The sequence below is a fragment of the Ciona robusta genome, chromosome 14 (genome assembly GCF_009617815.1).
Source record: "Ciona robusta chromosome 14, ASM961781v2".
Classification (NCBI taxonomy): domain Eukaryota; kingdom Metazoa; phylum Chordata; class Ascidiacea; order Phlebobranchia; family Cionidae; genus Ciona; species Ciona robusta.
The window spans coordinates 4,417,847-4,444,156 of NC_143248.1; the positions used below are offsets into that span (position 1 = coordinate 4,417,847).

Sequence of the window (26,310 nt, forward strand, 5' to 3'; positions counted from 1 at the left end):
ATGGCTGACAATTTGTACAACCCATTAGTGACCACTGGTTACGTATGTGTGTACGTGTCTTTTCAGAGGCTGGGTTTCTTTGGCTTTAGGGCGTTGACCCATTCCCCTACGACCTACACCGCGCGTTTAGACTTTCTTAAAAATAACCGATAAGCAATGAATAACTCTCTAACACCTTCTTGCGGGTTATAAATTGAATCACAAAGCCGTGACGGAGTGTTTTGTAAACGGTTTCTTGAAGAGCTAAACGGGCTAGCAAATTTAGTGTAATGGCATTTGTTCAACGTAGTATTTATATATGGTTATACATTTTAATACAAGTTGCCTACGTCTATAATACACACACGCATAGTATTTGTACACATACGGCACTAAGACACAATAGTTAGCGCGTCTTCCTCTAACCTAGAGGTGACGGATTCAAGGATCTTCGCTACAACCATTGTGTGCGTAAGTGTAAAAGACATTTAAATTTGCGCCAACATAGCGGACACTAAAGGTTGTCTAGTGTATATAAAAACCGAACATCTTTTTTGAAGCTAAACAGGCTATTTGTAGTATTTGTACAGCTATAGACCAAAACCTTCAAATTAAATCCACCAAAGTCATTGTGTGCAACCAAATTAACGGTGATTTTACACAAAACTCCGTGCTATGGTGCAGCAAACTAAACACACAGTTGATTTTTTCAATTTTATTTTGAATTCTTAAAGTTTCCGTTCATTCTATACAGTATCTCTTGTTTTTTAGTAAGTATAAAGCAGCTCTTGCACCCGAAAATGATATAAATTTTCAATGGAAATATATGTACACTGTATTTTCCTGGGTACAGCTTCAGGCAATAGGTGGTAATATGGTGGGTGAAATTCTCAAAAAAACACAAAAAATAGAAAATCGTTTCATTATCTAGTTGTGTATTTGCCAGAATAGAACAAAGGTGTTTTATCTTTTAAATTGTAACAATTTTTTGGCCAAATTTTTTACTTAAGACACAGGGCAAAGATTTTAAATGAAAATTTTGGAATCTATAAAAGAAAAAGTGAAAAACAACAAAAAGTGAGAGTGCAAGACTTTATTAATAGGTTTGCAATTTAATTTTTGATTTGAAATTAAAGTTTTTTAGAAAGAAATGTGCGTAAATAAATAGGAAGTTGCCATTGTGAGAAAGGTGGCATTACCTACCCAACAAGTCATTTATGTGAATGTAAAACCAGCTTCATTGTAAACCTTGAACACCTTGTCAATTGCATTCACATATGCTGCTGTTCGAAGATCAAGTCCGAGCTCGTAACTTCTTGCAGTATGGATTATTTGCTGGTAAAAAAAAGAAAAGAAAAATAGAGGGATTAGCGCTTGGTGTTGCAGTATTCCATTCTAGGTGGGTGAGGTCCTATTGCGTGGCATACCATCGGGCTCAGAGATTTAGGCCAGAGTTGGCCCATTACCCCAACACCCGTAGTGCTAACAGATGAACCTCACCACATTTTGAAGATTGTAGCTTCTCTGAAGGTGGGCGACAAGCGTTTTATTGGTAATGTTTTTAAAAACACAACTTTAAAGTTACAGCTTTTAAGGTCAATTTATGTTTATAAGTATTTTCAATTTGACAACATTTTCCCTTTTTTTATTATAAAAAATGTTTTTATGTCACTTTGTGGAAGGACATCATAAAACATCAGCTTTGCAAACAAATAGGAAAAATACTGAAAACATGTAACCATTATTAATTTGTTAAAAGCAAAAGCATTCACTTACCCTCGCTGATCTTTCCATGGTGTATGACAAGCCAGAGTGAACAATATCTTTTTCTGAAGCACCCTGGTACAATGAAAGTCAAGTTATATCAAACAGGAATTGAAGACAGCAGGTTCAAAGCCTACTGGAGCTACTACAGCGCCATGACACACATACCCCAAAAATAAATCCAAAGAAAAATTTGTTTAAAATTTATTTCGATAAAGAAGTTACGATCTGGTGTAACGACAGATGTAACAGACAAAAATCATGGGCTTAAATGGCATCATCAGTCTCCGCAAAAGAAGCATAAAATAATAATAAAATTTTGGTAAAAAGGTGAAAGAATCTACACTAAAACAGACTTACATGGATTTTCTTTGAAAATTCTTCAGTAGGAGTAACAGGAATCTGTCCGCCATATTTCCCGAATTTCCTCTCTAAACTTGACTGTACACTGTCTGTAATAATAAGGTTGTTTAAATAACTTGTGCAACTTATATATCATCATTTGATGATGTAGAAAAGCGGTTAGCGCTCCTGCATCTAGCCCAGAGTATTTGGGTTCAAGGTTGCTACGTTAGTGGGTATATTTAGCCTTGAAAATGACACCTTAAAAACAATTGCTTTAACCCAATGGTCACTAATGGGTTATCTAAATTATACATCATAGATTATAGATCATAAAAAGAATCATTTAATAAAGTTACAAACATACAAACTTGTTAGCAGGCATGTGGTGTATAAAACACAACACCTGTATTACAATGCCTGTAGTTGCACCTCACGAGAGGATAAATAAGTTACATAAATCATACAGTGTTCTTACCTAGCAAGTCGTAGTTTGCCTCTCGTTCGTATTTGAATGTTAGACGACCATAACTGACGTGGTTGAGGTTTTTGAGCCATTCAAAATAAGACACAGTCACACCACCAGCGTTTAAGTACAAATCCTGTGTAGTAAAAGCTTGGTTAAAAATGATGACAGTGTTATTTATTACCATTATGTTGTATTATACCCACAAAGATATATACGTGGTAACTCGTAAGCAGGCACAAGGTGTGTGAAACAGAACACCCGTGTTATAACGACTGTCATTACCCCACAAGGATAATGTTTCAATCTATTTTATCATCTCATTTGGTAGCAAATAAAGAACATTAAATAATTTTATAACCGTACCCTCACGCCACTAAAACAGCGTCTTAATTGTTTGGCCATGGAGTTATACGCCATCAGAAAATACGGTGTTTTACAAGTGGTATACAGCTTATACCACAGTAATATATTTCAGTAACATTATAACACAGTTATAAAATAAAGTTATACCGGAATAACAAGTTTATCATTTGCTTGTAAGATTCTGTCAGCTGCTGGTGTAGTTGGTCCATTAGCCCCTTCAGCAATGATCTGTATATGTGTATAGTTTAATACTTAATATAGTTATGTAATAGTTTGTTTTGTTGTCATAGCATTGAGTATGTAAATTTAAAAAAAAATGAATCAAAAAAATTTAACACATTTTTATTTTAACAGGTTTTATGTGTTTGCTTTCTAGTTTAAAACATAATATAGTAATATAAATATAATACAAAGGTCTTTTATTTTTAGTGTTATATATAATTCAGATATAAATTTACAAATCTACAGCAGAATTTAAGACTTCTGATAAATTGATAAATGCAAATATATTAGAACAAATTTACTTTTGAAGTATCCACAAATTGTAGACTTATTTTTTTTGCGAACCAGAAGCTGTCAAAATGCCCAAACCCCTGCTGCAGTGTGGTAATTCAATAATTATTTGAATATCTCACCCTAGCTTTTATCCTTGGTGCATTCTCAGCAGTTATAACTTTCTCCCTCGCACAAGGCAGAAGTATATCGCAATCTACTTCTAACATGGGAGTTTCATCTTCATATGGTTGGGCACCAGGAAAGCCAACTATGGTACCGTTTGCCTGAAACATAATTCTTTATAAAACAAAAAAATCAAGGGTAGGGAAAGAAATGACACACTTTCCTTTTATTTTCTCGAAAACAGTATAACTATTGCAAAAACAGAAATATGGAAAAGTGGGAAAGATGGGACACCTTTTCATTTTATTTTCTCTTAAAACAGCATCCTCACAACTCCCCATATACCAGTGGTAATTAATTAAAACAAGATCAGGACAGTTTGATATGATGTCCCGTCTTACCCCACGGTACTAAGATGCAAATCAAATATCAACTTACAACTTTGTAATCTTCAAGTTCTATTGGATCAATTCCTTCTTGGTTATAAATACAACCATCCCATTCAATTACTCCAATACAACGCGCACCATGTCTGTGTAGAACATATCACTTTAAATGTGTCTGATGGTTTTATGTGGGTGAGGTCCTATAGTTTGGCTTGGGTGACATGCCATGGAACCCATGTTTGGGCCAAAGTTTGTCGATTTTCCCAACACCCAGGGTGCTACAACCCATTAGCGGCTACAATGTTCAATTAGTGTCTTACCAAGATGCCTAACCACTGAGCTACGATGCTAGACAAAAATGTTTTAGTAGAATTCAGTTAAGAAAGATGAAAATATCTAGTTTGTACAATCAGTTTTGGTTTTTAAGTGATTCTAGCTTGACATTTTTATACCTTTAGTCTATTCTATATGGGCCAGGCCCTATTATACGGCATGCCAGTGGAAATGCGATTTAGGCCAGAGTTGGCCCATTGACCCCACACATAGAAAGTATATGCTATGATAGATTTAGGTTTTGTTGTATGTAAGCATTTCATCACAAGAAATAATTCATTACAGACATGCTAAACAAATATGTGATAGGTCGAAACAAATGTGTGCTATGTACATACATTTATTGGTGGTATACAAATACATACCTGTGCAAATAACGCATTGAGTGAAGACCCACGTTGCCAAATCCTTGTATAATAAATGTCTTGTCCTGAAACCCAGGAGTCATGCCTACAGCACTCATAAAGGTGGCTGAAATAATGTTTAAAAAAATGAAATTATAATATTAAAAAAACACAACCTATATGTATATATTTATATATAACATAACATTTGAACAAATTTTTTCATTTTTTTTGAAAACGATAGCGAAGACCATATAAAAAAAGGTTTCAAAATAAGTAATAAGAACTGGGTCTAAGTTATTTAAGTATTTACAATTAAAACTGTTGAATTTCCAAATGCTTAAATATCTGAAAAGCCTTGTTCAAAAAGACAGAAAATGTTTTAAATTTAAATAAATATTAGTAATTTACCTTCATTAATGAAGTTTTCAATCCCATGAAATACACCCTGGAATTTAAATTTAACCAGAATTAAACACTAGGCAATACAATCAATTTTACTAACAAATAACATAAGATTAAAAAGTAAGCAATACAATCAATTAGACATTACTAATAAGATAAAAGTTAAAAAAAAACAGCTTTTACACTACAGTCAAATATATAAAATTTTAGCTTTTCGAAAAATAAATGTGTTTAATTGTAAAAATGTTTGTTTTTACTTAAAAAATTAAAGATAAATCGCTTTAATAAATTAAAAATCCAAAAAAAAAGAATAAAAATATTTTTACATATCTTGCACCATAGAAAATAAAGTTATACAGAGCAACAGGCTATAAAACCTACGTATATTGTATAGTTTAACAGGTACATACCCTGCCAGTGGCTGATACCCTGCCATGTATTCCACCTTGTGTGATAGGTTTCCCAGTTACACAGGCGTGAGCATTAATATCACCGTGTCCATACGTCATAGCGTATGTATCTGCCATCCAGGACATTTCTCGTGCACCTGTGTTTACATCTGGTGCAGGGACATCCGTTCCAGGACCTATTGTCAAAATTAGTGCGTATTATATTATGATTTATATGGGTGAGGTAGTACAGTGTGGCGATCCATGCGGCATGAGATTTAGGCCCGTGTTGGCCTATTCCCAGAAACCTGGGGTGTTAAAAGCCTTTTAAGACCATTGGGTTGGACTTAAAGTGTTTTGCTATATAATATAATACCTTTTACATATGAGCTGTTGAAATACCATTATAGCAAGGTGCTTTAAACGTATACCCTGTGTGGTAACTCTTCAAGGTTCAGTTGCTAGCATTGTATATTTGACACAGCTTTACCAGTAGTTTGACCTTGGTGTACTGATGTAAGGTTAATGACTGCCCCCATTCAATGTGGTAATAGATAACTACAGTTCCGCTGCCAAATACTTTACTAAAGGTCACACCATACTGGTAATAACATTGACTATGCTCAGTGATTCTTAATAGGCATAGTAAATTGAAGGCAAAATTCCAAAGCAAGTTTTATAATATTTATAATTTTAAGATGATGGTTTCTTTATACAAATTAACTATTTTTAAAAATGTTTTTTGGAACAAATTTAATTACAAAAAAGTGTTTTAAAACTTAAGTCAGTTTTATAAGACCTACCAAGGAATCCCTTTTTAGCAAGCTCCATCGCAAATCTTCTGGTAATCTTCTCTAATTCACGTTCAGAGTAAAGTTTTGGGTCGATTTTGACGCCAGCTTTTGCCCCGCCAAATGGAACATCTGTATTTACAATTTCACTTAAAAAGTTTTCATAAATGGGTAATATAGGTTTTTATTTATTTACAGTTGAAGTATATATTGGATCAGGGCAATGGATGGATGTAGTTTAAAGTGTAATCTGACATCTAAGTAGAAAGCTGCCCTAGGGAATTAAGGTAGCTTAAGCTTTGTAGTTAGGTAGTAGGTAGATCTTAGGAAAGATAAAACATAGCATTATGCCTAAGGCTAAATAAAAGTAATTGTAAAAAAATAGGGAATTTATGATTGTTCGGTTTAATGTGTTAATAGTCCTTGGTTTAACTTTGGGGTACCTTGGGTCTTAGATGACACGTCATCTTAACTTTTGAAACAGAACTTACATTATTATTTGCCAATGTTAAAAAAGTGACATCTATGCATAGATAGAGTTAATGGAATTGTGGTATATGCACTTACCAACTACTGCACATTTCCAAGTCATTAATGAAGCCAATGCTTTCACTTCATCAATGTTGACATCAGGTGCGTACCTCATACCTGGGTATTATGTAACAAAGTAAATATTAACCAAACTATTACGAAATTTCAATGACCAGAAACCGGCGGCACCGGTATCATGCCACACAGAACAACCAATCAAACAAAGGGCAGACACACGCCCACCTATTGACCAATGAGAGCAGACGAAATGCCACACCCCTCACCTCCTTTGGTCGGCATCCTATGCTGACTGTGCTGAGCTCGGTACCCGGTTATAATCTCGTGTTCCCCGTTATCACGTTTCAATGGGAAAGTGACCTGTTACATATTGTGTTATATATGTATTATGTATGTAAATATGAGTCACTAAAACAGGTGTCCTACAATAAATTCTGTGCATAAATTGGACCTACTTTCCATTTAAAATTATTAAAAAAATATCACATTACTGTATTATTTACATAGAAAAATACTGTAATAAGCTTTCTGATATATAATATACATTATGTGTTAAATATGATTGTGTACTTGCATTAAATTCTGTGCATAAATTGGAGTTACATAGAATATTTTAAATTAAAAACAGAAATTGCAGACACTGGTAAAATAAACATTGGAACATATACTGTATGGAAATGTGTTGCTTAGGTTATGTAAACACTAAACCGTGTACAGGATATACAAACAATCTATCGAAATTGGAGCAAACATTAATGTTTTTATGTTTTATAAATCATTAAATATAACAGTTAAAACACTGACGATCTAAATATTCATATTTATATAGAGATTACATTAACTAAAATATTACTGTATGTATACACTAATTAGTAATTATACACCACTGAGTACTGATAAATGGGTTTAGATCAGGTTACAGGATATGGTAGGTTTTAGGCGGTTGCTTAATCTACAGTTATCTAGAAATACCATAGTGTTACTTATGCCACATACTTGTAAAACATGGTTGCAAGGCCTCATTATCTTGAATATACCTTGCACACGCTTTCTTTGGTCATCAGCACTTACAGATCTCACATTAGGTCGTGCTTTCATATCAATACTGAAACCGGAAAGAAAAATAATGCATGAATCAGTGTTTGGAAAACACTATAAGTTCTATTTTTAAGCCCAAAAATACATAAACGGGAGACACAATTTGTTGCTACAGTTTTGGCCAATTTTTTTTTAAGCATGTAACATTTTTAAACCAGTTAGAAGTTTATATGTTTGTACAATACTGTGTAGCTTTATTAATACATAGTGTGTAAAAAACAACAAAACATTTTGGGATTAAAATAACTTCTAACAGTTTTTTTATACAATTTTTTGTACTTGTAGCTTTATCAATATTAATACTTGTGGCTAATTGTATTTTTCTATACCAGTTTTAAACTATTTATATATAAATATATATATTTATATATATAAATAGTATTTTGAGCCCGCTTTAACCATATTAACACTCACGGCTCATTGAGTTGTTCAACCAATTTATCTTCCACCAAGCGAGCACCTTTCTCAAAGAAGTTTCCGACCATATGATAAAAGTTTGGGTCGTCATCTTCGTCTGCTGAAGCCGACATATTTCGACTGTGAAATAAACATGACTTATTTAACGTCATTTTTTGTTAATCTTTTCGAAAAGTAAAGATCAAATTCTTGATACAACAATTGGGGAATCAAAAGTCTTTAAAACATGCTTTGATCAAAAGGTTTAGCATATTTTGACTGCGAAATAAACATAACTTAGCATCATTTCAGCAAAGATCATTTTATAAAGGAACGAAGAGAAAGGAATCAACAATTAAACGACAGTCATTAAAAGATGCTATGGTTAAATTAAAAAGTGTCGCAAACAAGTGATAGCAAAACATTTCTATTCCAATGATTCAACAGCTGCTCATCGCTTAAATTAGTAACAAATAAACCCCTTTCAAGTGTGTTTTAGTAAAAGTTATCACTGTAAAGCTGCTGATGCTATAGCATTCATATTTAAATATTATTTTTCTTTATTAAGTATTGCCAATGTTCCGATATTTATTATCATTAGCCAATTTGTGATTTTTCTTTTAAATCACATGAATTGTGCGAATTTTCAGGAAAAAACTTTATAGTATAAATATGCCAATTTTTTTAAAAAGAAGCCATTTTTGAATATATTAAAATGGTTAAACAATGCTTGAAACTATTAATTAACCAAGATCATAAACCATAAGCGAATAAATATTTAAGCAGTAAAGAAAGAGTGTTGTATACATTGTGGGTATGTTATCTCAATACAAACTACTAAAACATCAAAGTATTTATTTGGAGACAGTTTACAAAGTGTATTGGATTATGGTAGTTATTTAACACCTATGTAACAAATTATAAAACAGCAGAATTTTTTAGTTTAAAGTTACTAATTTATATAGTAATTTAAATCTTTACCTTGCATACGATAAAACTGTCTTTGCTTCATGTTGTAAAGCGTTTTTGAACGGTGATAATGCCAAGATTCGGTTCATTTTGATAGGAAACGTATGTGAAAAATAATACAAAACTAGCTGCAACCTAAAAACAAATTTTATAGGGATATTATTGGCGGTCTTCCTTTTTTATTATAGTAATAGGTCAATTCTCTTGTTAGACTGATATATAGCACGCAATGATAAACTTAAAATATTGCGAAACTGCTGATCACGAACGGTAAATAGATTGTATAGACCAATGTTAGTATAGACGTACATCCAATTAAGTGCCCACGCTGTACACACTTGGTTAAAATGATTGCTGAATTTGCTGATTTATAGCCGTGATAAAACTTTGACAGTTTGCGTTTTTTCTTTAACCTTTTTTCTCATAAAGTGAAAAGAGACATTACACAATACACTTAAAGCCGATAACAAAGCAAACGGGTTGAGCTTTTGTTGGTCGACAGTCTGGCCAGGTCACTGCGCAAAGATAAATGACATTTTGCCATGGTTGCGCGATTCGCGACATGTTTGTTCTATGTTCCATTTCCTAGAAGCCATGGGACCATTTTCATAATGCTGCCTAAGTTTAATGTACCATGGCCAGGGCGTATTTACTATTTAGCAATATAAACTTACCCATATAGAATTTTATTTGCAAACAGACTGTCAAAACTTATATGGTTACTTGATTCACAAAATGTTTTTGACCTTGAATTTTAACTAAATTTCCATTTATCTTATTGATTTTGGGAAATGGCTTAATTGTATTGTTTTAATGACAAAATTGAATATACGAACAACACCACATTATTTAAAAAAAAACTGTAAAACGAGCGTTGCACATTGAACGTTTAAACTTTTGTAAAATTGCACAAGTAAACACTAAATAGTGCCATGTATACAACTGAAAACAATACTGATATGTGTTTAACAATATTCTAATGACATTTAACGACAAGTTTTATTATGTAGCTAACGTTAGGAACAAAAAAATGGCAAAACTGTAAAATTGAGATATTACTTTTCTATTTTGCAATATGTGAAATGCATTTAACACGAAAGTACAATTTTAGCTAGCCAGTATTATTAGACTGCAAGTATAAAAAAAAACAATTTAAAATACAAAAGCAGAACATCAAATAGCACTCGCATGCATTTCGAAAGAATTAAAACAGACAGACTTTAAAATTATTTCATACACCCCATGAATTTAACATAACATCGTGTTTTATCTACAATACTAAGTGCTTAATATAGTATAGCTAATAGGGATAAACTGTTCGACTCAAGACTCTGCTTTTCCATAAGTTCCTTCAGGAGCTCGATATTGTTTGGGGAATGTCATTAACTGCATTGAAGTGAAGGCATATCTTCTCGCACCCACGTTTTTCAATGTGTTCTCACGTCTTGTGCCTTGGCTGGGTACAAAATTAAGTTTACTAAACATGTTCTATTCTACTGGAGTGAGGTCCTAAAGCATGCTGTGAAACCTGACATTTAGGTTGATTGGCCCATCACTCCAACACCAAATATACCACATGAGCCAGAGAACAGTTGTTAGCCTGCTTGCCTCCGGTCCAGACGTTACATTGCCCCCACCACAAGATGATAAATAAGTTACATCACTCACAAAGTAACATACATAGTAACTTGTAAGCTGGCACAAGGTGTATGAAACAGAACATCTATGTTTTCCAACCACACCAGGATAAAGTAAGTTATCATTCTTTTATCTATTCATACAGTTATACAAGTATACAGGATTATAAGCAAAAATCTTCCTCTTACCTTCGCATGCAAGTTAGCACTTGATTAAATGATTGATTTGCCAAGCCATGCTCCATGGCCAATATACGAGCTTGTTCAAGAGTGACTGACATGGCTGTTCGATCTTTTGCGCTCTTACAACTTGTGATACGAGCTCCATTTAACTTCCTACACAACTGCAGGAAGCAATTAGAAACAGTTAAGTAACAGTACAGTCACAATAAGATATACAAACAAGACAAAAATAGTGTTACAGTATGAATATCCTGACTTTTAAACTTTTTGCCATTAAAAAAAATACTTTATCAATATAATATAAAAAAACAAGATACATGTTTAAAAGGGGTCTAAATATTTCTTAACTTAAGCCCCATCTTCTGGGTTTGTAATTTTAATATAAACCCACATTTCAAGCCTTTGATTAAATTTACACCAGAGTCAGTTTTTCCAATATAAAACTCAAAATTTAATCTTTTTGTCAAATTTCCGCCACACTTACGTCTCCAGCCAACTGCAGGATTTCTACATTTTTATTCCGTTTCGAGTGCACAGCTTGCCGCAGGAAGTTGACAACCTCCATTATGGACCTGTTTTCGTCTAAATTGGTCAGCGACTTTTTTTTCTCAGGAAATGACGCCGATATTTTGTCCTTGGATATTTCTCGAATAAACGAATTTGCATTTCGTAATTTCTCAGTCAAGCAGTTCGGGCATTGGTCTCGAACCTAATGTGATAAAAATCAAAATATTAATATGAAACTGTTAAGATATATGTGAAAATTTTTATTTAAGAACCTAAAGAACCTAGATTTCATCTGCTGGACGACAGGGCATCATTAGGGTTTGTTGTTAAGTGCAAATTTTCAAAAGAACTTTTTTAGACTTATTATATGCCTGGTAGGGGTAGAAGCATTATATATATATAATTACAAATTCTTACAAAATTATTTTATCCAATATATATATATTTAAAACTGACATGTTTAAACATACCATGTCATAATACTCCATTGTTGACTCATAAGCTTGCTGGTTAAGATATTCTTGAACCGCTGTGCTTCCAAATCTCTCGGCCAATGTTTGTTCTTCGTTGATACCGACACTGTACATCACTGGGTGGAGCTAGAGAACAATACAAAAATACAATTTATAGACCCAGTTTCTATACAAACTAGCAGAGCTAAAGTATATTTTCACCACATTAATTAATAAAATTATCTACGTTTTGACAAATATGTCTACGTTTGTAATGCATTTCTACAATGTTACCCCAAAGAGAAGTTGTTATGCTTATGTTATATTTATTTAACACAGTAGTTATACCACATGCCCGCTTTTCGAGTCGCAGAATACCACATATGCTTTACCTTTATAAGTTTTCCCTTCTGTAGATCAACGGGTAGCAACTCAAATGTTGAATCATCAAAATGGAGACTGTATTGGTGAAAATACACAATATATTAGTCGGGCACACCGGTTAGCCCGTCTGTATCTAACCTAGAGGTTACGGATTCAAGGCTCGCACTGCTACCATTGTTGGCTGTCATAGCACTGCCACACAAGGGTATAATTTACTTTTTACCCATTATTTACCTTTAACCTATTATCTTAAAAATATCCTTTACACAGCAATTCCCAGGTTTATATTACAAATAACCACTTATTTTTTATATATCATTGTTTTTAATTTATACTAATAATATACAGGGCAGCCCTATTTTGGTCTTTACTTACGTAATGATCATTGCAGATGTGGTTCCATGTAAAGTAGGAAGGTATCTATCACTACCATGGCTTTCATCTTTATTAGCAGTGGAACATTTCACCGTGACGTGCTTCATGTCGTTAACACCCACAGCATAATCCTGTTTTACAAAAAAAATTAAAAAATTATTTAAAAAATACAAAAAAAATGTTAAAAATACAAAAAAAATAATGAAAAAAGACAGTCATTTAAAGATTTAAAAGAGTGCCTTGAAAATTTTGTGTGGGTTTTATGACTGCCCTAAAATGGAGAGTTAATTAGTCGTATAACTCAATTGTCCTTTAAATTGGCAGTTCAATTCAGCAAAAAATCAATATTGCTTTAAGAATGTATGTTAAAAATTGCTATTTGTATAAGAGACTGACGATGCCATTTAGAAGTAACATATCTCTTTCTTTAAACAATGAGTTGGACTTAGTTTTTGTTAAATTTTTGTAGCACCAGATCCTTACTGTATTTCTTTACACAAGAATTGTTCAACTCTATGAGCACCGGGTCAGGGTCAGTTTCGCAGAATTTATTACAGTTACGTTAAAATTTTTTTTATTTTTACATAAGATGTATCTGACCTGTAGCATCCCTAATTCATTGCCATAAGTGCTTAGAAGGCTTTCAACTTGAATGAAAATACCAACTTCGGAAAACTGATGTAATTTTAACTGGTTGTCAATTGAAGTAAGGATATGGTTTTGTACAGTTGCTGCTATAGTTGTTAGCTGTATAATGATAATGATATAAGTATTAAGAACAATAAATTATGTATTGTAGATATATATATGAGTGCTAGAACAAGTAAAATATCATATTTTTAAGCAGTATTCATGTATTATCTAATTATCATATATTTATATCCTATATCTTGAAAATAAAAAAACACAATATATTTATAAAATATTACCGAGTATTTCACACATGAATAATCTGGCAAGTTGTTTAATGTTTACTCCGTAAAACCACGAACTTTAGTCAAAAAAATAATACCAAAACTTCTTATAGATTACATACCGCTTGTGAAAAAACTACATTTCGTCTATAAGCTAGGTCAAAGTCATTCTGTTGCTCTGTGTGGTTTAAATCCATGAAAGATAATGAAGCGTTCACTTCTGCACATACACTTTGTACTAGATCAAGTAATATAGATAGATCATTCAATGCTGTTTCTCTCTGTGTGTCTGTGGTAGCTGCATGTGGTAACAAGGAATTGAATGAAACTTTTTACCCTTGCATGGGAAGGGCATTGACAGTTTTTTAACTTATAACAGGGGTGTTCTGTTTCATACACCTGGTGCATGCTACGAGTTACCACGCATGTAACTTTGTGAGTGATTACTTTTTGGGAATTTTTAATTTTTTGTTATAATATGTATGTCTGACAGTTTAGTCAACCCATTATGGATCACTGGGTTGAAGCAATTGTCGTTGAGTGTCTTGCCCAAGGACACATTACTATAGTAGCAGCAACAAGCCATGAACATGTAACCTTAAGGTTAGGGGTTCAGAGGTTAATTTAACACTTTTACTCAAGTAATTTTTACCCCTACCGTGTTTATAATTACTTTCGTTTTACTGTTAATTCCAATTTCTATATTAAAAGGATTTGTTTTACTACATTTAAAGTGAACCTACGAAATAAATTAAATTTATGTTATCTTCTACTTACCCTGTCCTCTAAGAAATGAAGCCTCAAGATCAGGTGTTATAATGGAATGAACCGACTTCACAACATCAGATAGCTTGGATTTGGCTCGCAATGTCAAATCCTCCTGCAATTTAGGTTGGAAATTTTTAATTTTATTCAAGAGCGAATGTGTGAGATACCCAAATAAACTATAAAACAGGTAGTACTAGTGAAATAATTGATGTATTGGGTAGCAGAGGAAACAAAAAACACTATTAGAACACTAAATACTTTTACTGCAACAAACCAGTAATATCATGTCAATAGGGATAAACAGTCAAGGATATTGCAGAATGTGGAAAGCAGGCATGACATTTGATTTGGTTGGCCAATATTGTATCTTTGAGTAAGAACTTTAATGACTTATCCATAATTGCCATATATAACCCAGCCCAAAATCCATGTCCCCTAAGGTGCAACGGGACCTCACCCATGTAGAATGAAATTTGGTGAAAGTTTAATTACTTTTAAACAATGTACTTTCATACAACAGTTGAATGTAGGTGACTTGACGAGCCATGAACCTGTAACCTCTAGGTTAGAGGTAGGCACAGCATAATGGTTCTTTATGAGGTATTTTATACTATACCTATTACTTACCCACAAACTGTCTACTTTATCATTCAAGTCACTACATGATGAAGATGAATTGAATGAAACAGAATCATCTGTTTCCACCAAGACACTTGATCCCATAACATCTGTATTAGGCGGGCCGTGCACATAATTTTCATGCAATGGTTTGTAAGCAGGTCTCGCTGCTTCTAAGCTTTTCACAGCGTTTTGAACAAGTTCGCATTCACAACAGGTTATAAGTTGGCAAACCTGTAGATAGGTTTATATGTTTACGTTATTTGAGGTAATGGGACAACTATGGTCTAAATTCCAGGTTCCATGGCATGCCACGCTGTAGAATTACAGAGTAGAATAACATAGTATTTGCCTGAATTGCATGTATTCTTACATACCATTATAAATCCCATTACATTGTCTTAAATATATCTGTAGTAAAAGTAATACTACAAAAAAAAATTGTTTCATAGATGTCACTTTACTAAATTAAATTTATTTGAAAACGTTTATTGTACTGTGAATTTTATCCATGACTTTTTTGAATTACTACTAGCGTGCTAGGTTACCGATTGTCACAGTTAAAGTACTGCTGAAAAATTACTAAAAAAAGAATATAAAGCATTAAAAGTTTTAATTCTTTAATGCTTTGATCTAAAACATACAAATATTAATCCTACCTTATTACTGAGATGTGCCAGAGCTTCACTTGACCCTGTAACCTTATTAGATGCATAAGCATTTGAACCACTTTCATGTTTTGTGAGATTGCGCAATTTTTCCACTTCGTAGACCACTTGGTTATGCAAGGAATTGATTTTTTCAAGAAATCGGTTGTTTCGAAATATCTCAGACGAGCGAGCTGGCTTTAAGCATTGGTCCATAGAATTCAGGGGTAAACTCTTGCGACTGTAATTTTATTTAAAATATTTAAATAAATTAATAAATAGTTTACAATTTCATGTTAAAAGACCTAAAAATGATTGTATTTTATTCTTTTAATATAATTAAAAATGATTGTATTTATGCAATTTGAAAACTAGATAAAAAATCAGGTTGGGTAAAAATTGAAACCAAATGCAAAAAACTCACGTTGGGTAAAATAATATAATATATACTAATTACTTTAACTGTTTTTACGATTACGGTAGCGAAGGTTTGAAAAATATTTTAAATGAAAAGACAGGACATAGCGACAAAACAACAAACATATTTACATTTAATTGGAAGAAAATATAAAAATGTTAAACCTAGATGCAAAAAGCAAGAAGGAAAATAAGATCTACCTTTTTGAGCCATCACCAGCGTTTGCAAGTTGCGCAAGTAAACCACCTCCGTGTTTGAAACCCATCGCGTGTGCTGTTGTCGCACCTACTGTTGTGATGTCATAATTAAATGTATGACACTGCCGCGATGAATTTGATGAGTCATCTGCACCTCTGTAATAAAACCAGGTGTCATGTTTTATTATGACATCATAATATCGCAAACTGTGTTCGGAGACCAAGCATAAGAAACTTTACAATTTTTCAAACATTATAAATATATTTGTAACTATTTAATTCAGCATGCAAATAGTTCCGATAAGGATTAAAACATCAGTTAAAAAAGTTTGGGACATACAATAAAAAATTTATTTACAAACAGTTAAACAAAAATTATATATACAGTAGGGTGGGGGAAGATGGGACACCTTTAACACATAATAACCAAATATTCTGATCGTGTTTTAAACAGTTAACACCGGTCTGTGGGAGTCGTGAGGATACGGTTTTATAATTCTTTGAATGTTTTTTGTTTACTAATAAATGGGACGAGTAAATACAGTCAGAAAGTGTCCCATCTTCCCCCACCCTACTATATATATAAGTTGTTACAAATTAGCTTATTAGTCAGTAAAAATGAGCTTACTCGTTGTTTAAATTTTGCACGGTCATTTTTTGAATGTGGAGATTAGTCGGCACAAATTCTAATTCTTCTGACATTTTGTCGACACTCTTCTTGAAGAAAGGAGCTGCATAGAAATCATATTGAAGATATAAATCAAATAAAAATTAAACACAGATTTATGGCAAAGTCAACTTTTTAACTCGCAAGTTGGCACTAGGTGTATGGAACAGAACACCTGTGTTAAAACGACTGTTGTTTTCCTGTCATGCAAGGGTAAATAAGTTACATTCATTCATACAAAAAAACGGGCTGTGGATGGTCACACTGTTTGGCCTGGGTGTTGGGGTAATAGGTAAAATTTGGATTAAAAAGGACCTCACCCACATAGAATATAATCTTAATATACATACCAGTACACCACCTACCATGATAATGCATCATCATGTGTTTAATTCTCGCTTGATACCGGTCGAGATATTTTTTCAGTGAATCAACCCTACGCCTCCTTACTGCCTCCCAGTGACCAGTTAGCTTTCCAATCGACTCAAGCGAGCCAATTTTTTTGGTCTCTTCGTCAACTAAAAGTTTTCTAAAAAGAAAAATTTATTCGAAATGTTTTTAACCAGATAATTAAAAATCAAAACCATTAATTTTTTAGTGCGATAAAATATATTTTAATAGAATAAAATAAAAACAGGTATTTCGTTACTAAAAATGGTGTACCTTTACTTATAGAGCATAGCGTAACCTATGCAGAACATGTAAAATAAGGTCGCTATAAGTTTAAAAACACAGTTAATAAAGCAGCTCACAGGAAATAAATGGGGACACGAAAGGACAAACATGATTCCATCATAAGTTCTTGTGCACGAATGAATTCACCACCTTCAGTTGGGAATTTGTAGGTGCGACAAATTGCGTTGCTGAACACTGTAAAAAAGAGAAAACACTGGATTGTATTTTGAAAATACGTTGGTTTTATTTGATTGTATTCTTAGTTTTTTAGGTCTTAACTTTTATTTCTAAAAAGGCATAGGTTGGAGCCTTGGAGCATCTGTTTTTTGGTTGTTTTAGACTGTTTACACAGAAACATTATATTAACACATAAAAACAAAGGCACAAAAACAAAAACTACCCTTGAATTTTATGTACTGCAGTAATCAGTAAAAAACAACCAATAAGTTAGATTTGTTTTATATCATATGCCTCTAACTATCCCTGCCTCCCCTGCTTCTTTTTTTTTGAGTTTGGCACCTTAATATATAAGCCAGATATGAGTTGATGTACAACTTACTTGATTTTAAAACAGGGTTCTTGGTAATAGATGTAAACTCCTGTTCAGATTTTGGTTTGACGCTCTCAGCTAATGAAGCATCCACAGGTACAACGGCCTATGAAAGAAAAGTTACCATAAATATTTAGCGATGTCGCACAATTGGTTAGCGCCTGCCTCTAACCCAGCGGTTAGGGGTTTAAGACACGTTGCTGCTACCATTGTGGGTGTATGTGTCTTTGGGCAAGACACTAACTGGCAATTGCTCTAACTCAGTTATCACTAATGGGTTGTCTAAAATGTCAGCTATACATTAAAAAATCCACAACAAACACTCATCCACAAAGTTACAATCGTGGTAAGTTGTAAGTTGATAATTGACACGAAGTGTATGAAACAGAACACCTGTGTTATAGCGACTGTCGTTTTCTGACAATGCGAGGATAAATCAAGCTACATTCATTTACTCATTTAAATTATCTAATTATACAACATATGGTGACTTTTATCTGTTGAATTTTTGGTATACACCACAACACAACAGCATGAAGCATACATATAAACCAAAACTTGGTCTTATAGACAAAAATGTTGTATATAACTCTGTTTAGTATAGATCTAGACTTGTAAAACCACGCGCATAAACGAATTAAAACGAAGGGGAAAATTGACATTATTAAAAAAATCAACAAAGGTTTTAAAACATACAAGAAATGCTGCGTTAAGAGATTGTGCAACAATGCCAACTTCAATAAGAAAACTCGGACTCTGGTCATCAGAACAACTACATCTGGTACTTGATGTATCTTTACTATCCATACTATATTCTACAGCCTATGGCCCTATATACTATATTGCAAACATGTTTCTTATACAAGTTGAACACACAACTTAAATATCCTATTTAATTTAGTGTATTCTAATAAAAAATGTTCAATAAACATCATTCTATACAACAAAATTAAACAGCCTATTCTTAGATATTAGTCATACTGTTACTGTATTGGTGGTTGCAGAAAGTGTTACGGGGAGTTCCTATCACAAAACACCCACATAATATTATATACAGAGGTTATAATTGGTGACACGCAGCCATACAAAAACACATGTGTTACAGATTAATACACAATCCTAAATTAACAAGTATAAATGGAATTTAACTCTAAAAACTTGTTATTTCTAAAAACATATTGGTTCAATTTAACAAAAATGATAGTTTCCAAGATTTAAATTGGGAGACACTTAGAATAGAAAAGAGACTAAAATGACATCACATTTACACTTTACACACAGGAAGGCTACAAGAACAGATGGTTATTTTATAACAGGCTATATAATATAAATATAGCGTATATATATATATTTAAAATGAAACTAGATAAACCGAAACAAAATGATTTTATCACTTTAATTCACTGGATCGGAATAATTCTTGGAAAAATTACAAATATATGTATATATATATATATATGGAAAACACTGGTTAGTCTTAAAAAATATTTACTTTTGGTCTAAAATTTCAATAAAAAGGCTTATTTACGAAAAAACACTAGTTTGCATTTTAAACAATTTACCTTTGGGTTAAAATCTCCATTTTCAGTGGTAACTAGAAATCGTAAGACATCGGGCACGCTTTTTCTTGCTTTAGGCATTTTAAGATACAGAAATACCACACACCAGTGAACACTTACAACTGTACTAACTTATTGCCTTGGTGGTAGTGCAGTAATAAGTGGTAAAAATAGAATGATTAGGAATACATACGCAAGTAGTACATCTTAAATGAACCAACTAAATTGCCCTAATGAGTCATTTAACTTATCCATGTTAGTGCATATGAGTAATACAGGCCTGATACTAAATGTCATTTGTAGGTGAATAAAAATAGTTCAGAGGTCATTTTAGTTTTTAAAACTAGTGGAAAATACAGCCCTAGTACAGTGTAGACTAAATATACTATCACAGCATTTTTACATACAATCTCTTCATTTTTATTAACAAAAGTTCATATTCTATTTCATTAAACATTTTCGTAGGCATTAAATTTTGAACTACTACAATATAACTATATTATTAACTGTTCAGCTGCTGTTGCTATGCTTTATAGCCTACTGATAGAAAGAGAAACCACCTACAGTGTGACAAAACCACCTATCCAAACAACATATACTATATACATACTGCTTATCTATCCCATCCCGCATGGTCCATATGGGTTTATACAAGCAATAAAAAATCATTACGACTACATTACACTAAAATAAAACTGTGTAATCTTTAAGGGAAGCCATTATACTGATTAAAGCAAACCTAATTTAGTTAAAACTTTAACTAAAAACTCTGCAGTTTTTGTCTGGTCCTTTTAAAATGGCAATCAGAGTTATAAACTGATGTTTAATGAGTTTAAAAGAGAGAACTGTTAACCTTAAGTGATTGGCAAACATAAATTAAGCTATATGGCTGTAAAACAGATTAGGCCACTGTTTAAACTACTGCTTTGATGAGATAGGTCATAGGTGTAATACCATAAACCACCTCTTCCATTTATAAGATTATTCATTGCAGTCTCAAGAAATATGACTAATACATGCGTATGCTAACCGTTACTAACTCATAAACTTATACAACTTATCCAAATTGAAAGTACGTCACTTGAGAATATAGTCACAACTTGCTGCAGAGATTACATTTAAATATTCATATTCGTATAAAGAGTGCAGGCCATCTCATTTAAATACCAATTGATATGACTATAGGACTTGAAATATCAGACTAACTATTCCAGTATATCATATGCTGTGTAATACAAGCTTTATGCTTCAGCTTGTATCACACTTATAGTCAGACTGTGTATAAAGCTTGTACCGTGTACTCAGAGCGTTAGAGATATTTAATTATTGTAATAAAACTGTATTAACGTGTCAACACATGTATATAAATACATTAATCATCACTATTATGAGGATTAATAGTTATGACAGCTTATTTCACCAACTAAATTATCACAGCTTAAACTATCAACGAAACAACATAATAGTTTAGTCTCCCCTTAAAAACTATACAATACTAAACAAATACCAGCCTGTTAAAAAATAGGTTTAGCTATATATATAGCAAGCCTACAGCATAATAAATCCCTGGCCTGTACTGTCCACAATCCTAAAACAAATGTTTACCAATTTGTTTAGATACTGCAAACTTTAAATAGGCAGTCATATTCTGCTGATATTATAAACTTAAGCTTTAAAACGAACATTGTTTAAAAAGGAAATAGATAAATAAACCAAGAGACTTGCCTCTGGCATATACTGAACTGTGGTCTGGTAAAAGTGATGGAGAGACAACAATATTATAAACAATAATATTGTTGGAGTAATATGACGCTTTACTAGTGATAGGAAATAAAATAAACATATTATTAATGCAGTAGAAAGGCAGATGAAAATTGAGTTTTACAGTGAGAGCATGAGTTTTAGTCAGTGTCAGACAAGACTAAAAGTTTGTGAACCAAATTGGTTATTGTGCCTGCCTCTAGCCTAGATCTTACACTTACAGATTTAATGATGCTATTATTGGGGGTGAACATGTCCTTATACAAGACACTTAACAGTTTTTTAACTCAGTGGTCCTGTATGAGTTAAATTTGTCGGACATAAAAAAATTCTAAACTGTCAGACATACAAAATATCGCAAAGATAAGTAATTTATTTCATTTTTTACAAAACGTAGCTTTAAACACAGCAATTCATTTAACAACGCAGCGTTAACATGGAAGTTGACGTACCTTTCCTGAGGAACTTCTGCTTACTAATCGCTTTTTGGTTTTATCCGATGCATGAAGAGTGGTTAGGACCAAGGTACCAGTATAGTTGCCTTTGTTTCTGACGGATAACAATAAATCAAAAAATGTACTTTGTATAATGGGAAACTCTATTGAATAAAAATATAATAGAAAATGAGGGGAAAAGATAGTCTAGTAAAGTTTACTCTACTTACTGTAAATCCAACTTCACTTCATCTTTTGCTGTAATGTCCCCAACCACACAGAAACATGTTCCTTGTTCTGTAATCTAAAAAGGTTTTGTGATCAAAAAAGTTTGCTAACTGTTCTTTTCGTTTTACAGTACTTTTCGTTTTTAGACTAAAATGGTGATTAAAGTTTTTATACTATGCCTTTTCAAAACAGCAGTGTTTAAAAATATCAAGTATTCCATTTCTATTCTGTTCTAGAGGGTGATAACTGTTATATCGTACACTGTGGTGCCATATGGCCTAACATTAAGTCAGAGTTGGCCCATTACCCAAACACCCAGGGTGCTACAACCCATTAGTGACCACTGGTTTAGAGCAATGTCTGGTAACTGTCTTCCCCATAAAACATATACAATATAACTTAATAGTATGAGTATCACTGTATCAGTATCAGGCATCGAACCTGGTATCCTTTAGTTACAATGCAAACTCCGAACCACTGAGCCACGGCACTGAACAAAGAAGTAACCAGCACAAATGCTCAATACCAAGGCCTAGCCAAGGTAATTAAACAGCAGTATTGATCGATGCTAATCAAATATAATAGGGAAATCGGATACAGTTCAAAAATCTTACATCTTTATTCTTTGAGACTCTGTAAACGATAAACCTCATTCTTGTATCTTCTGTAACATTATCTTTGATAAAAAAGCTGACAGTTTTTAAGAAGACTGGTTTGTTTGATCCACGTATAACGTCGGTTTCTAAGTGGTTACTCCAGAAGCCATGGTTTGGTTGGCAATGATGGACTGGAGGGAAAATTGCTCAGTTAAGTCTAAGAGCTTAAAATACAACTGCTTAAAAATAAAAGTATGTGTATACATATTCCATTTAAATAAGAGACTGATAATTCCATTCTCAAAGAACGGGATACAATTCGTTGAACTTCATTGATGTCAGTTCTGTTTTTTTTAGCAATCAACTTGACATATTTATGTAGTTAAAAAAAATAATGCATGTCTTTTCATAAATTTGCCAAGAAAACTCTTTTTTACATAGCAAATCTTTAAACGTAAAGAGCTTTTTTATCATTTAAATATTTTATATAATATATATTCTTTATGGGTGATACCTACTCAAAAAAGCTAAGATTTAGGTCTGAGTTGAACCATTACAAAATTATTTAAATAATCGGCATACAACATTATAATATGGATCAAAAAGTAACATTTGATTTACCTGCAACAAAAACACCTTCACTGAAGTTTGCCGGTAGCTGCAGTTCTGTACATTTCAATGACAATTCTAAAGAAACCTTAAAATAAAGTAGTAGGGTGGACATTAGGTTAAAGCGGAAATTTTGAATTACAAGGAATTAAATAACAATTACCTTCGCCATGGTTAGTTAGATAGATTGCTTTAGAAATTTGAATTAGGAACACTTGAACTGGCTACTGCTGATTCTGCTGAAATTATGGAAAATTTGGAAAAAATTACATTGTATTTTTGCAAACAGAAATTAACATTGAAAAAGGTTAAAAGTTAGGCTGTAATTTAATTAATTATACAGTTATAGCGAAAAAAAGATAATTTTTCTAAAAGTACAGTTTTTTATTATTTCACTGTAATGAAACAAGTTAAAAAAAGCAAATGCAATGTAACAAAAATAGTATTCATAGTATGCGCATGCAAAACATTATAATAAATATGAATATAAGTACAGCGGTCGAATAGACAAACCTGTTTTCTCAGTTCTTCTGCCTGTTGCTGCAGTTTCAAATGCCTCTGCTTCAGACAAGCGTAACTTGCGTTACTCAATACTTTTATCCACTCGGAAGCAATAGACGGGTTAGAAGCGAGGAAATAAGTCACTCTCTCGTTGCCCTCAAATTCTATACAATACAAAAAGTTGTAAGCAGGCTTAACTAAGGTGTCATACCGGTGCCGTGGCACAATTGGTTACCATGCTCGTCTCTAAATCAGAGGTTATGGGTTCAAGGCTTATTAATGCTATCGTTGGGGCTTGTGGCCCTGTGGGCATATGAGTCCTGGGGCAAAAACTTAATAAAAATTTCTCCAACCAAGTGGTCCAACCAAGCCATACAGAAAAAGCAATCATCCACAAAGTTACATACATGGTAATTCATATGTTGACAGGAGGTGTATGAAACAGAACACCCATGCCATAACGACTTTCGTTTTCCTGTGCACACGACTACACGAGGATAAATCAAGTTACATTTAATCATTCATTAGATCTATTTGCATTGGCTCACAGAATTAAATACAGACTGATGACTTTAAAATGTCAACATATGGTAACCTGTAGTACTGTATCTTGCTAAATGTTTACAAAATACAGAGAAATTGTTATAGATTATTACTGTATAGCCCTAGTGATGATAAAAATTAAACTTACCCAAAACAAAGCTATTTCTGTCTTCAAAGCGAACTGTAAATTTTTCAAGCACAAATACACCAATAGGTTCTGAGTTCTAAAACAATTTTTGAATAAAATCATTAACCCATGAGTGTATATATGAGAAGTTATAACCTACTGCTTAGTTTAAGGCTTTGGTTATTTCTATTAGTAGCATATTCTCAACTGTTGCAGTATGAAAATACACTCACAAATTGAAAGTTAAACTGTTTATTATAACACCTTTAAGAGGAAACCAAACACTAGTGTCCGCAGCCTATTTCGAATGATAGTTTTTTTTGTTTTCTGATAATTTCAGTTTAAAAATAGTAGGAAATGAGACACTAACAGTAACAACTATCATTTTAATTACCCGTACCTGCATACAACATAGCATTAAAACAACTTATAATACCTTGCTTTTTCCCTTCAAATAAAAGAGCAAATTCCCAATAAGTCTGCACCACCTTTCAGTCAGAACTAAAAAATGAATAAAAATTAATTGCATGACACAGTTCTTTTTATACTAACGAGAAATTAGAAATAATTAAATAGGGATAGAGTTTCATGAGTTGAGTCACTTGCATTGTATCCATGTAACAATATGTTACATGGACAGAATACAGCTTGAAAGATATAATATGTTTACACTGTAACCTATTTTGCATATAAAGTTTATCATTATGGATCAAATGGTATAACTTTAAACTGATAAAAAAACAGTTGTTATGTTTCAAATACATGAAAACTTACTGTTTATTACTGTTTGCATAACAAATGCAAATCTACCAATCTTAAATAGTTTTTAAACCAATCTTTCTACAAAATAAGACCTAATGCATCAGTATTTTATTATTTTTATCGGTCGTTCCATCAATAGCAAGGCTTCTTAGGATTAAACACAACTTTAACTTGTTTCACGCTTACTGCTTTGTATAGGAACTGTTCTTAAGTGTTAAATAAAAGCAAAAATCATCAATATATTGATTAAATACAACTCCAATTTGACTTAAGATTTAGCTTTAGTTTTAAAACAGTAGGTACATTCGTACATAATGCTTGTGGCTTAAAATGGCACATATTCATTTACAAAAAAACAAGTGAATGGTTTTGTTTTTATTGTGCTTTGTGGTCAAATACAACTAAATATCTGTGCAAACATATCTTGAGTATAGTATGACCATGTTTGTTTGATATACACCAACAGCTTGGATTTAGACTTTGAAGACAAACTATATAGAGAAGTAATGTTGAATAAAAAGGTATACACGTCTACTGGTAATTTTTTAATAAAAATAATAAAAAAACAACAACAATTTACCGTCAGTTTTATTCCAGAGTTTGCCCTCTTTTTCACGGAGACTGAGTAGACCTTCTTTCTTGCAAACTGCTGTAGGAGATAGGGCTAACTGCTTCAATTCAGTTGAATTAAATCGCATCTTATCCAAATTTTACGCAATGACAGCTGAAATTAACACTGGCTATTAGATTGTGCTCACTTTTGACTGCATGCATTACATACGAATAAATTATCACGATACTGCAGACTCAAACCTCTTGTAAAACGAAAGCTCATGTGACGTTGTGAGCTGTCAGTCATTTTGTTTAGGCGGGCTTTTCTATAGCTTGGCGCTATAGCATTTCCAGTTTCGTTTCTACGTTTCTGGCGAAACTGTTGACAGCGACGTTTTAGTTCGGTCATAAACTGTTAACTGTACTTACTCGGATAGCTTTCGGGGTTTGT

General features: G+C 32.8%; 2 protein-coding genes across 5 annotated transcripts; both read right to left on the reverse strand.

Annotated features, from left to right (window-relative positions):
* Nucleotides 1-679: 679 nt before the first annotated feature.
* Nucleotides 680-9,360, reverse strand: LOC149725193 (glutamate dehydrogenase, mitochondrial-like). Its single transcript, XM_089892818.1, has 16 exons — nt 9,208-9,360; nt 8,245-8,367; nt 7,729-7,837; nt 6,999-7,092; nt 6,751-6,831; nt 6,196-6,315; nt 5,414-5,589; nt 5,010-5,046; nt 4,620-4,725; nt 3,974-4,067; nt 3,553-3,696; nt 3,065-3,145; nt 2,564-2,687; nt 2,104-2,195; nt 1,756-1,818; nt 680-1,314 (listed from the first exon to the last, which is right to left on the reverse strand). Exons 1-16 carry the CDS (start codon nt 9,282-9,284, stop codon nt 1,195-1,197), a joined length of 1,641 nt encoding a protein of 546 aa, XP_089748944.1. The 5' UTR covers nt 9,285-9,360; the 3' UTR covers nt 680-1,194.
* A 627-nt stretch (nt 9,361-9,987) lies between these two features.
* LOC149725194 (inositol polyphosphate-4-phosphatase type I A-like) lies at nt 9,988-26,233 on the reverse strand. Of its 4 annotated transcripts, none has more exons than XM_089892777.1 (25): nt 26,121-26,233; nt 25,888-26,031; nt 24,982-25,046; nt 24,567-24,642; nt 23,888-24,039; nt 23,387-23,462; nt 22,784-22,956; nt 22,172-22,245; nt 21,960-22,056; nt 18,197-18,293; nt 17,715-17,832; nt 17,328-17,491; nt 16,924-17,026; nt 16,299-16,451; nt 15,693-15,921; nt 15,043-15,267; nt 14,425-14,527; nt 13,770-13,945; nt 13,334-13,480; nt 12,734-12,864; nt 12,367-12,433; nt 11,993-12,121; nt 11,500-11,724; nt 11,022-11,176; nt 9,988-10,651 (listed from the first exon to the last, which is right to left on the reverse strand). In XM_089892777.1, exons 2-25 carry the CDS (start codon nt 26,003-26,005, stop codon nt 10,519-10,521), a joined length of 3,186 nt encoding a protein of 1,061 aa, XP_089748903.1. In that variant the 5' UTR covers nt 26,006-26,031; nt 26,121-26,233; the 3' UTR covers nt 9,988-10,518. The 4 variants fall into 4 exon arrangements, with proteins under 4 accessions (XP_089748903.1, XP_089748902.1, XP_089748905.1 ...); XM_089892776.1 differs by having other exon boundaries at nt 26,089-26,232; XM_089892779.1 differs by lacking the exons at nt 24,567-24,642; nt 24,982-25,046; nt 25,888-26,031; nt 26,121-26,233 and adding an exon at nt 23,538-23,610 and having other exon boundaries at nt 23,888-23,964.
* Nucleotides 26,234-26,310: the final 77 nt, after the last annotated feature.